The sequence below is a fragment of the Lutjanus erythropterus genome, chromosome 14, assembly GCF_056507025.1.
Source record: "Lutjanus erythropterus isolate fLutEry1 chromosome 14, fLutEry1.hap2, whole genome shotgun sequence".
In the NCBI taxonomy this organism is placed as follows: domain Eukaryota; kingdom Metazoa; phylum Chordata; class Actinopteri; order Lutjaniformes; family Lutjanidae; genus Lutjanus; species Lutjanus erythropterus.
The window spans coordinates 11,189,251-11,202,127 of record NC_139330.1 but is presented as its reverse complement, the minus strand read 5'-3'; the positions used below and the strand labels follow the sequence as shown (position 1 = coordinate 11,202,127).

The window sequence follows — 12,877 nt, the reverse complement described above, 5'->3', positions numbered from 1 at the left end:
GTAATGCTTTAAACAGCCAGAGCGGTTTTGATCAAGCACAATGTACAACACAGACAAGTTTTAAATAAACCCAGAGAGGAGCACCATACCTCATATCGGTCCCTCCAGTGAAAGCTACAGCCGGGTGGAAGGATGGAGGGAATAATGCAAGACAAACAGGAAGCACCTTCCTGCAGCAGATGTTACTGGACTAACCTGTGACCTCTTGTTGCACTGGTGAAAACAACCGACCAAACAAACCAACAGACAGATTTTCTCCTGACATGACAGCTGGCTGTAAGACATTAAATAATTTGTGTCAGTATAGACTTGAGAGAGAAGGACGATTTGTTTGGATACAAAAACAACTCCCTCACACGCAGCAGAATTAATTACGACTGTTCATCATTCAGCTCCCTTCCCATCAGGAGAATCGCTTCCCAAACACAGAGCTAGAGATTTACTGGAAACTCCTCATGCAGGAAACGTACGCCGTATGCCTCTGCTGTGCCATCCCTCTGTCAGAACTGATTAAAAAACACACTGAAGTCTACGCTCACTCAGAGGGAGGTTCAGATAGAGGACAGCAGAAAAAAGGAGTATGGGGGGTTTAAAGGGAGTCAGTAGTTGGCATATTTTGTGAAACTGGAACGAACACAGTGAAAAGGAGCAGAGGAAGGTGAAATAGAGTGCGAGTGCGGCAGCAGCAGCAGCAGTAGTAGCAGAGAGGGAACAAGACGAAGCTGGGGAGGCTGCTGAGGTTGTTTAACATAATTAAAACCACAGAAAATAACGATGCTGGCAGTGTAATGAGCTTCCCTCTCTTCTGTAGTAATTACTGTCTACAAATACAGAACAATGCCGGCCATAATGTGCTAATGCTGGGTGGACTGGCTGCAGGAGACGGGATGTATAAACAGCAAACATGGCTGGGCTAACAGTGAGGTCAGCAAAGGTTTCATCTGGTGATTACGCAGCCAATAAATAAATCTATTAAACGACCGGATTCACTGTTGGAGGCTGATTGCAGCGTACACAGCGGAAAGACACAGAAAAGACTTTTCTATATCTGAAAAAGTGGAAAGACCAAAGACAAATCCACTTCTTTTCACTCAGTTAACAAGAACATAGTGTCATACACTGAACAGGACAGACAGCTCAGCAGTACAGCAGAGTGGAGGAGTTTAATGTGTCTGTCGAACAGAGACTGTGAGTGAGCAAATATCAAACGCCTTCGTAGTTCTGTTTTTCATTTGTTATTGTTCTTTTTGCTGTGTATGATGCCCATAATCATAGGCCTAGTAGCATGAGACTAGTATTTTCTGGGGACCTCTTATAAGTTGTAATAATTGCGGAGGCTGTCTTTGATCTTAATCCTGTGCAAAACTGTCATGTCCATGTTTTATAAGTAAAACTTCCGCTGCAAATTTCCGACTTTATTTCACCAAACACAGGTCCTGTGATGGTTTTGTCTTGTGCGAATCGGCGTCTGAGTAATTTAGGGCTTTTTTGCAAATATACACTCATTCTGAGTTTCATGACTGCAACATGTTTCAAAAAAGTTGGGACAGTGGCAAGTTTACCACTATGTTACATCACTTTTTACTGTTAACAACACTCAGTGTTTGTGAACTGAGGACACTCATTGTTAAAGCTCTGAAAGTGAAATTCTTTCCCGTCCTTGCTTGATGTGCAATTTCAAGTGCTCAATGGTCTGAGGTCTCAGTTTATGTATTTTGCGCTTCATAATGCACCACACATTTTCAATGGGAGACAGGTCTGGACTGCAGGCAGGTCAGTCTAGTCCCCAAACTCTCTGAATGTGTTTTGACACTGTCTTGCTGAAATAAGCAGAGACATCTCTGGAAAAGACATTGTCTGGATGGCAGCAAATGTGGCTCAAAAACCTGTATGTACCTACCTTTAATATAGACTTTGCTTATCCCCGTGCACAAATGCCACATGAAACAGAAGTCAGGAAGTAATTTCTAAATTACATCAGAGTCCCTTGTAATACTAGTCCTGTGCAAATATAAGGCTTATGTCGCATTTTTGTGTATATTTTTATTAGAAACAATATTTTGTAACCATATACTCTGTATGTGGACATATGATTTGTTTATACACCATGTTAGCATGTCACAAAATCAAAAAGGCCAGACAAAGGGAGAAGAGCGCAGAGAATAACTGCTGTGATCAAACTGTAATTTGAAAGAACCTTTTGTGCTGAATATAAAGAGAAACGAATAACAGTATGGCGTGCCAGTCGGCTAATCCAAACCACAAGAAATGATATTGAGTTTAGCCAGAGCACTGGTTAGAGGTTGAAAATGTAAACGAAGGCATTGACAAGATTGACAAAGAAGATTTTCCACAAGGCCAAACAAGCAAATATGATAATTCAGACCAACTACAGATGGCACCACAGTGGTGAGAGCAAAGACTCTGACCAGGCGGTTCAGTTAGCAAGGCTGCATACATTGTGGTGTGCAAGGCCAGAGCAAACCAAGTATACTGGCCACTTATGAGTGGAAAGATGGCCGAGAGTGGATCTGAAAAAAGTGAAGCTCTGAATGGGAGTCTAGAACACAAAGCTCTCGAAACTTAAGCAAGGCAACAGCAGAGGAAGGAAGACGATGAAAATGTAACATTGTCCAATTCAAACTCAGTGTGACTGAGGCTAGTTAATGATAGGGCCAACTTTTATAGACTAGTACCTGATAAATGATAATATTAGGGCTGCCACTAATTATTTTTACTATGATTAATCTGCTGAATATTTTCACAATTGATAAATGTTTAGTCTATCAAGTGTCAACATATTGTGGAAAATCACAATTTCCCAAGGTCCATCGTGACATCTTAAATTGCTTCTTTTGTCCAGACAAAACCCTAAAACCCAAAGACTCTTTATTTACTCATAACTGACGAAGACAGGCTCCAAATCCTTAGAATTAAAAAGCTGAAAGAGCAAATATTCGACTTTTTTTTCTTGCAACAATTAATTGATTATCAAAAGAGTAAGCAACTTATTTTCTTTTAATCGACTAATTGTTGCAGCTCTAGATAATATGGTCTGAGTCAAAGGTTTCCAGCTCGCATAAACACACGGGAGCCTTACTGATCAAGATTAACAACATGCAGGAGGTATGAAGTCAATATTTTCTTTGGGCTGCTTGCTAAACACAAAGAAATCTTCCCCCCAAATGACTCTGAAGCACATCCTCTTCATCGTTCAGTGACAATTTCACAGAAAACCATTTCAAGAAATATTGTTCTTTGCGAGGACTGAAAAGATACGATTGTTCCCCCCCTCCAAAGCCTGAGAGAACACCAGTAGTAGTACGGCACTTGGTTCACATCCAAAATGCATGAGTGTGGATTCAAAGGAGCCAGGAAGCTCTGAAACATTCACAGGCTCCTCGTGCCAAGAGCGGATAAAGCCACCAGCTTAAGTCATACATTATGCCGGCTGCATCATACGGAGTGAATCCCAGCTCTGCAGGTTTAGTCAGGTACCAAGACCAGGAGGTTAACACGGTACAGGCTGCCATGGAGACAGATGTGGCTCTCCCAGTGGCCTCTGAGCTCTGCTCTAACCCACAGCGGAAAGACAAAACACGGCATAATGAGAAGCACCGCCAAACACAACGATGATACAGGAAATCGGCAAGGCTATGAAGATGTGCAAACTGCTGCAGTTAAATATATTCTCTCCAAACAACAACTGGGCTCTCTGCAGGGTCAGTTGTAGGCAGCTGACCCCATTCATTAGAAGATCAAACACAGTTGAAGGCAGTTTCCCATTAAACACCAGTGGCCTTTTCAGCCTGTTTAAATCTGCTGGTGTGGCGGGGAGGAGCTGAGGGCTGATTGAGAGCTGCCTGGTGTCACTCTGCCTGTGGCCCGTTGCTATGATGAGTTCATTCAGCCTCGGGACACAAAGAGTTAATGGCCGCTGGGATTATGCAATGGCATGCCAGACGCCTTTCTCCTCTCCTGCCCTCCTTTTCTCCCCTCCTCCCCTTCGAAACCGGCTGAAGCCAAATTAGGCATTCCTGCACGTTTTGATCAGATGCATTTGAATGTGGTGGCAGCACTGCACATGCTTTGGCACAGACGTGGGAACAAAACAGGGATTTTGTTTCACTCTGAAGGCGAGCTTCCCCTCACCAGGGCCTCACACCTGCCCTGTGGGGGGAAAGTTGTCGTAAGGATTTACAACCGTAGGAGTGGGTGATATCTGCAGAGTGTCAAACCAGTAAAAACATCTGTATTCATCGTTTTAAAGGCGAACATGAAACCATAGGTTATCACTAATTGCAAATAAGTGACCCAGCAACAGCAGATTAGACAGGGTTGAGGTTAAAGACAGTAAGAAAATGTCAAAACTCCATCTGATAAGTGAAAAATAACGTCACATTACTGAGGAATAACTAAACAAAGGAACACCAGACTTTATTTATTAGATTACAGCTCAAACTAGAGCAGGTCCACCTGGTTCCTAGTAACTAGGTCCTGGGGACATGACAAAATGAACCATGACACATCAAAACTTTATCTAACAGAAGAGATGTTACAAACAGATTGCCCACTTGCCCCAGGGCAAGTAAAATGCAATGTCAGGCTAGTAAATATAGCAACGCACTTTCGCGACCAGGCAAAGAGGATTATGGATTAATTGTTAAAGTGATGTTGCATGCAAAAATGGAAAAAAAGTGTTGTTTTCAGCATTTCAGATATGGGGATTTCTTGATTTTCTCTGCTTATTATCATATTAAACTGAAAATCTTTGTGGACCGACAAAACAGGACAATTAAAGACATCATCTTGTACTTTGAGAAACTGGGAAGCTCATTTTTCATTTTATGACATTTTATAGAGGTTGCAGCCCTAGATTAAGCACAACAGCTAACTTTATTCTTTGTTATTTGATAACCTCTAATAAATAAAACAATTTGTACAGACACAAGCAAAAACTGACTTTGAGCAAGTAGATTTCTGACCCACTTGCCTGACTGAGCAAGTGGAAAAAACCATTAACGTTGAAACCTGTTAGAGCGTGGTAGCTATTCCCTCAAGATGTCCAGGTTAGGGTTAGTGGGCTGTCAGACCAAAAACAACACTCTGCTGGTGGAGAGCTGTCTGTAAAGGCATACTATGCAGGATTTTCATAAAAATAATGTAAACAATGTATAGATTCACGGAAATAATCCCTTTAATAATCCACTAGAAGAGTGTGGTGGTGTCTGTGTCTGCAAAGACCCTGCGCTCTGTCTGTATTTTCTTAATTTCTCATATTTTGCAGTGCTCGGGACGTTTCTGAGCGTCCGCCTTTGGGGAGTCGCGTGTAGCCTCCAAACAATAACAGTGCACAGGTTGTGAGGTCGGGCCTTTGTGAAAATGTAGAGACCAACACTGACACCGCAGTCTCCGTCTCTTTCCCCTGCTCTCAGTCTGTGAGAGCTGAAGAGAGAGATATACACACACACGCCCACACAAACAGTGACAGGACAATGGTTCGCCTCAGCTGCATTCACAAAATCTGGCGTTGTGCTGAGGCGTGGGTGTGTTTATTTGTGCTTTGGGACAAAACTGTTGTGATACACTTAATAATAATGTTTTATTTCTCTTATTCACAGCTTTGTTCTGGCGTGCACTACTCTCCCTTATTCACTGAGCCAGGGAGGAGGGGCCAACTTTGAACTGAGACAAAGAAGTACTTCCTGTCAGACTAACAGATCCATAAGTTTAGACAAAAAAAACACTGCATATTTGTAATATCACAGGGAAGGATTTTACAACTCTGGAAAGTTATCACAGCAGCACTGACCTAATTATATTGAGTCTAACCGGACTGCATTTCTGTGGCTCTCAGGTCTTTGCGTCAGTAATACCTCAGTGGATCCCAACGGACTCACTATCATCTCTGATAATGTGGTGAGTCATAATCACTGCAGGAGGCAAAATGTGTTTTTTGACACCAGATGAAACACTGGGGAAAATGTACTGCCACACTTTTGACAGTGCTGCAGTGCTGTTGTTTTTGCTTCATTAGGATCTGCTCGAATTGTCAGCATTTTGATTCAGGTCTAATTATCCCCAACTGTCTAACTGCCAACCTTTCCGATTGGGTCTTTTTCTTTTTCTTTTTTAAATCAATTAATGTTTGCCAAGTTTGAGAGGGCTTCCACTTTAACTTTAAACCCACAATCATTTTTAGCTTAAACATGGAAAATTTGTTACTTAAATATAAACTCATCACCAGGGCTGCAAGTAACAATATTTTTTTTATTATTCATCACTCTGATCTTAACACATTAATTTAAAAAAATAAATGTTTAGGTTGGGATCAGTTTTGTTTTCAAATACGCAGATGTGACTTTAAATAATTACTTTGTAAATTACAAAGTTCCTCTAGCGTGATATCCCACTGAAGCATGGTAGCAAGTAATTGGAAACACCACAGAACAAAAAAAAAGCAAGCGTAACACAATAAAGCCAGCAGCAGTGGTGGGTCGGGGTTCAGGCTAACCACTCATCCAGCCAAGACAGGAGACAGAGCTGTGCAGGCAGGCACCAAGTCAATAAACAAGAGCGATCCCTCCAGACAAGACTGGCAACCACGAGGGGCAACCGACCAACTGCGACAGGAAAGAAGGAAAAACAGACAGAGATCTGCAAGGCCAGTCTCCAATCACAACCACAGGATCTGAGAGCAAAGCCAGCAAAACCACAAGCATATGAGCGCACACACATACACACAGCAGCCCGGGTACTTGGGTCATTAGGTGCAGTAATCATCATTTAAAGCGAGGAGCTCGGTCCGCGTAGTCCTTGGTTTATTTGGCTTTATTGACGACGAGTAGCCAAAGGGGACCACAGAGAGCAGTGGCCACTGGGAACTGGGGTCATTTTCCAAGATGCCTGAAGACATCAGGGAGATTCAGTCATCCTGAACAAATCGGCAGGTACACTTCCTACACAAGAATACTTAACATTAATGTCACAGTTTGGAAAATATTAGGAGGCATTACATCTAAGAAGCTATCATGTATATCTTTCCTTCAATAATCTCTCCCTCAGGCTGATGGGAGAGTTGTTTTGGCAAGCATTGATCCAGAACTTCAAAATGATTCCAATCAACACATTTCAGAAGCACCAGCAAGAAACTAAAAATAAAACAAAGCTAAAATGAAGCAATTTTTCCTCTGTTGCTCCACCAACTTCTTTGAGTCATAAGAAAAATAAGCGCAGTGAGAACAATTATCCAATATCCAGAATTTATCCAACTTTGCTTCCCTCTGTTACATTTCTATTGCGCTCCAAAACTACTTTTTTGACATAAAAGAAAAGATAAAGTTCAGGTAAGGGCATAAAGGTAACATGCATCTGCCACATAGCTTTAAAAATTTGAGGACACAGAGAGTAGGTACACACATTTATGACAATTAAGCCAGACATACTCCTCACTCCAGGCTCCTTCACTCCTCCAAAAAACCCTTCACCCGCTTCAAAATCTTTGATGATTTCAGACTTATATCAATTTGGTCATGGTCTGAGGGACAGAGAGCCAAGGAGACAAGGGCACATCGATTTAGAGCTGACGAGGACCCCGAGTCAGAGATATTGGGTAACCATGATTGTGAAAGCAAGAAGATCCTCCCCTGGGAAAAAAGGAGTCCTCTATAATGGAGTGAGTGCAAACTGCACATACCAGCTGGGTGAAAAAGAAGACTTTCAAGTTCAAAAGGCTTCATCCAAACCTGAATAAACATTGTCTGATAAATGAGCAGAAACAAGAGCCGCGGAAGACCTTGAGAAATCCTCCCCCAGTCTCACAACTTGTGCTACCAGTTAAACTCTCAGATGTGCACAAACACACTGGGAACCAGATCATATTATTCAAGTGTATTCATCATGCTTTTCCTGCCCGATGCTTTGTTTTGTCACGCTCAGCCAACTTTGGCTATCCTTGAAACAGCCCTGGAGAATTATAATGATGACCAACATTTGCGCCGCATGCAGTAAAGGTCTGTAGACTTAAAACACAACTTGGGACAATTTTGACCCGGACTCAATTTTCTTGCACTGCTTTTCTACACACCTCTTGTGTTCCAGAGTATCTCTACACACAGAGGAAGACCAATATCACATTAAAAATTATAATATTTCGTATGGCCTGCGTCAGTCGATAAATAATCTGCAAAAGCAAAAGCCCATGTTTGGGGCTTCTGGTGTGCAAAGTATTTTCCCCCATGGAGAGCAAAGTCATGACCCACCCAATTCTGACTAGCTGGCTAACACTCATTGCCTTCATAGGTTTGAGTCATTGGGTTGGGTAGGTGCTGCTCAAAACAAGGTCTATGAATTAGCTTGACTAACTGAGTCATGATTTCTGTAAAAGTTTCCAAATGTACTTTTTGGTGCTTTGAGCACCATAAGCAAGCACCATCTTCTTCCATTATATTAAAGACAAGGCAAACATCTTTACAGGTCATATCTCCAAAACTCTGCAACTCACACCAAAACAAACCAAACGTTTAAACTTCACGTCAAGTAAGAGCAAAAATGTGTATTTTTAAGTCTGGGGAGAAGTGCCCCTTTAACAAAGCAGGATCAAAGATACAGCATGTTAGAGCTGCTGTAGTGGATTGCATTAGATGTTCACAACCAAGCCCTGTAGCACTGTGGTGAAATAACAAACAAGATATCAGAATCAATCGGTGTGATGGGAACACAGTTACAGCTGGATCTGCATCAACAGCTGTGCACAGAAGATACTAATCTCATGCTGTGTTTTGCATTGTAATCCTCTCAAATGTGTTTCATATTCCAACAGTTCAATTTCATTATGACTGTTGTCCACCACAGGGTGGTAAACCTGATAATAAACAGAAAAAATCCAATCCACGCAATATATTCCTGTGTTTATTCAGGCATCAATCTTTCATCCCCTCTGAATCTGAGCATATTCAGAGAATCAGGACCACTGTGCAGCCAAACTGCCTACGGGCACAGTTGGGTTAATAAGAGCCAAGCGTATGGGTTTTAAAATAGAGCAGCGGCAGGTGGGTACGCCGACGAAACATCCTGAAAAAAGCCCACATGGGATCTGCTAAGAGCCTCTCTGCAGACCCCCGAGCTGAAACAGAACAAATGCTGCAGATAAGCTGCATGGACCTTCTAATAAAAGGAACCACCACTTAGTAAAACACAGGTCGATTCCTGAATACAGGAGAGCCTCTGCACCATGATGTCCTGTATTTGTTATCCTTCCGGGTAAAACACCAAACAATTGGTGAGGAACAACAAATCCATTAGACAAACCCAATAATTTAACTGTGGTTTGCTCCTCCTGCAGTTCAGTTACAGTATCTTGATTTACAGCAGGTTATGGCAGCCAGGGAGGAGACACATAAAGTCAATATCTTACTACTGAATTCCATCAAGAAATTTGCGCACACACCTCTAAATCATCAGGAGGTGAATATCATTTTTTGCACATGAATCCAAATTATTAATGCGGCAGGAGACCTGAAATGCAGATCTTCTCCAGCTGCAGCAGAGATCAAAGAGGAGGGTCTGAGAAAAGACGAGTGTGTGAGGATGTTACTTAAACATTTCACATCTATCTCAGCTCCCCGGCAAGAAGCCCAGTCATTTTTTGCAGAAATACTTCAAGAATGAGACTGCCTTGATGAAACTGAGGGGGGAAAGGGAATGAAAAACACACCACATGAAGATGATGAGAAGGCGTATGAAGGGTGAAAGCAATAGGTAGGCAGATAAGGAGGAGAGATGCTGCATTAACATTATGGACATTAACTCTATAAGTGGCTTTCAAGCTGCGTCAGGATGGAGCGTGGAGCTGCTGCCCAGCCACAAATAGAAACCAGATCAAGATACAGAAGAGCAAAGAGAAGAAACAGAGTGATTACTGTAAACTCAAAAAAAAAGAAAAAGAAAAAGATCTGGGTAAATATTTGAGCACAGTGCCCAGATCCTGCAGATCAGACATCCTTCCAGAAACATGGTGTGTGAACAGCTTCATGTGGGAATAAAGCCACCATAAAAAAAAACGACACAGTCGCCGCCATTTCTGGCTTTTGCAGTGCTTTGATACATTTGGAAATCTGTTTTTAAAAATAGGATATTTCTAAAGAGGGCAACAACGCGAGGCTGTCATGACAGTACCTGCCTTGGCTCTATTCATGAGTCTTATAAACACAAACCCATGGCAGCCTCCGTCTCCCCTGCTGCCTGCACACAGAGGACACATTCATCCCAAAGTGGGCACCATGAGGAGGACTGGAGGGGGCCGACACACACTTCAACTTAAAGGAATTTTTCAGCCACTGCTCTCACTATCAGGGCTGTGTTGAGGGCGCAGGCGAACACAATCTGTGTGTCGTCTACGTTTCAGTCTACACGTGGAGATCAGATAAAACCGACTCAGTTTTGACATGATGAGCGGTGAGTTAATGAGCCCGATCCTTGGCAGGATAAGAGCATTCCTTGCGCAAAAAAACTGGGAAGGATCCTTTCATGGCTTTTCTTCTCGGTCTGCAGCCGAGGTTATGAACTTTAAGGCTTCGACAATGTGGGAGGGCGTTGCGTCACGTTCGTTTTTATTTTTCTAGCTCTTCTTTTTTTTTTGGATGACAGTCAGGGAGAAGCGCTGCTCTGCTCTCCACCCCGTGCATATGAATGGAAGCCACCATAAAAGCACGCCGGGCTGGGGCTCAGAGAGGCAGTTCAAACATGCAAACAGAGTTATGAATATGATAATCAGAAATGGCGTATCCAGTGTGTTGTGTGAGGATGGAAGTACACTCCTGGGAATACATAATGACATGGCAAGGCTGCCTTCAGTGATAGCTGCAAACCTACGATCATCCTCCCATTCCCCCGCTCCAGATGAGAAATTTAATTACTGTGTAACTACAGTCATATGCACACAGACATGGCGTTTGTATTGTGTAAAACAGAGCAATTTCTTTTTCAGAGAGTATTTTCTACAGCTGAAACGATCAATAGATATAGTTGCCAATAACAATTTCAGTAAATGACATCTTCCTTAATTATAGGTTTGAGTAGGATTTTGAGAAAAAAAGTCAAAATTCTGACTCCTGCTCATTACATGCAAATATTTCCTGGTTTCTTTTAGGGCTGCTGTAATTATTAATTTCATTATCAATAAAACTGTGACAAAATGCTCAAAGTGATGTCCTCAGTTTGCTTCTTTTGTCTAACCAACAGTCCAAAACCCAAAGACTCTTCATTTGTCATCATAAATGACAGAGCAATGCACCAAATCCTCACACTGCTCAACAAACTACTGAAACGATTAATCGGTTATGAAAATTGTTGGCAACTAATTTTCTTTCATATGAGGCTCCTGTTTCTTCACTCCTCTGTGACAGTAAACTGAAAATCTTTGGGTTGTGGACGAAGCAGGACCTTTGAGTAGGGCTGCAACTAACAATTATTTTCATTGTTTATTATTTTCTCGATTAATTGGTTAGTTAATTGGTACATAAAAAGTCAGAAAATGGTGAAAACTGCTGATCATCGGTTTTCTTAAAGGCCAAGATGAATCCTCAAATGTCTTGTCTGAACAGAGCAGAAAATATTCACATTTAGGAACCCAGAATTTGACATTTTTTCTTTAAAAATGACTCAAACCGATTAATCAATCACTAAAATAGTTTGCAATTAATTTAATAATCAATTAATCATTGCAGCTCTACATTTGAGGGTCCTATCTTGGGCTTTGGGAAAAACTGGGGCGCATTTTTCACTATTTTCTTACATTTTATAGACCAAAACAACTGAATCGATTAATCGAGAAAGCAATCGACAGTGAAAATACATGTCAGTTGCGGCTCTAGTATTTTCCCAATCAATGTTTCCACTTGAGGACATTTGTATTCTTCTCGGTTTTAAGGCAGAAGTCTGGATTCACTTACAAACTTGCAGTTGTTGTTTTTTCTCCCCCCAAACTGGCGTCAATGGGGGAGGGGGACGAGCACCCACCCCTCGTCCTCCATTGACCCTCAACCCTCCTCAACCCCAGCCAACATGTAGTTTACACTCCACAAATTATAACTAAATAAAAAGTGTTGCTCTGATGCAGTGAATGAGGAAAGCAGCTGTAATCATGACTTTCTCTCTCAGCAGCAGTAAGTCTGTTGTGTCTCGTTCAGTTTACCCATTGAACTAAGTTGAACCAGCAAGAGCAAATCCTTTAAAAGCATGGAGGTCAATGTCGGGCTCCGCATGAATGAGTGTTTGTAATGTGAATTCTTACTTTAAAGCTGGTAGATTAATAGAAATAAACAGCAATGTGTCTATGCTGTGCGGGTTAAATGTACAGTAGCTTGTTACCAACCTTGTAGGCAGATAAAACCGACGGCGTACATCGTGTCCACCGGTGTTTTTCTCCTGTTATTCACCGCGGGGGTCCTCCTGCCTTCCCTCCGCCGGGTCTCGCTCCCTCCCGCTAGATCCATGACCGTCCTGGTGCTCGGCGGCGGCTCCCCGGTGCTCCTCTCCGGGCAGGCTGCTGCGTGAGAGCCGCGGGGCGAAAGGCGAGCGTCAAAGAGATCCGTGCGTCACCGTGTGCGTGCAGGTAAAGTAGCCCCGTTACCTGCGCAGGTCCCCGGGGAAACCAAGACGGCCCGCTCACCTGGTTGTTGTGGAAACTAGCAGGAAGAAGGCAGAAACATGTGGGCACGGAGGGACGCTTCGGTGTACAGGCCAGCCAGACGAGCGACTTAACGAGTTCAGACTGAAGAAGAAGAAGGAGAAGAAGAAGAAGAAGCCCCGCCGAAAGTTTGAAGCGGAGTTTAAACTTCCAGGTGGTTTACCGGACGGACGATTGGTGTGAATTTAA

General features: G+C 42.5%; 1 protein-coding gene across 1 annotated transcript in view; it reads right to left on the bottom strand.

The window, feature by feature from the left end:
* ptk7b (protein tyrosine kinase 7b) overlaps positions 1-12,587 on the bottom strand; it is a 95,314-nt gene extending 82,727 nt beyond the window's left edge. The window contains exon 1 of the mRNA XM_084735686.1: positions 12,374-12,587. Within this exon, the coding sequence (XP_084591812.1) occupies positions 12,374-12,494 (121 nt within the window). The 5' untranslated portion in view covers positions 12,495-12,587. The remainder of the gene's footprint in view (positions 1-12,373) is intronic.
* Between the last annotated feature and the right edge of the window lie 290 nt (positions 12,588-12,877).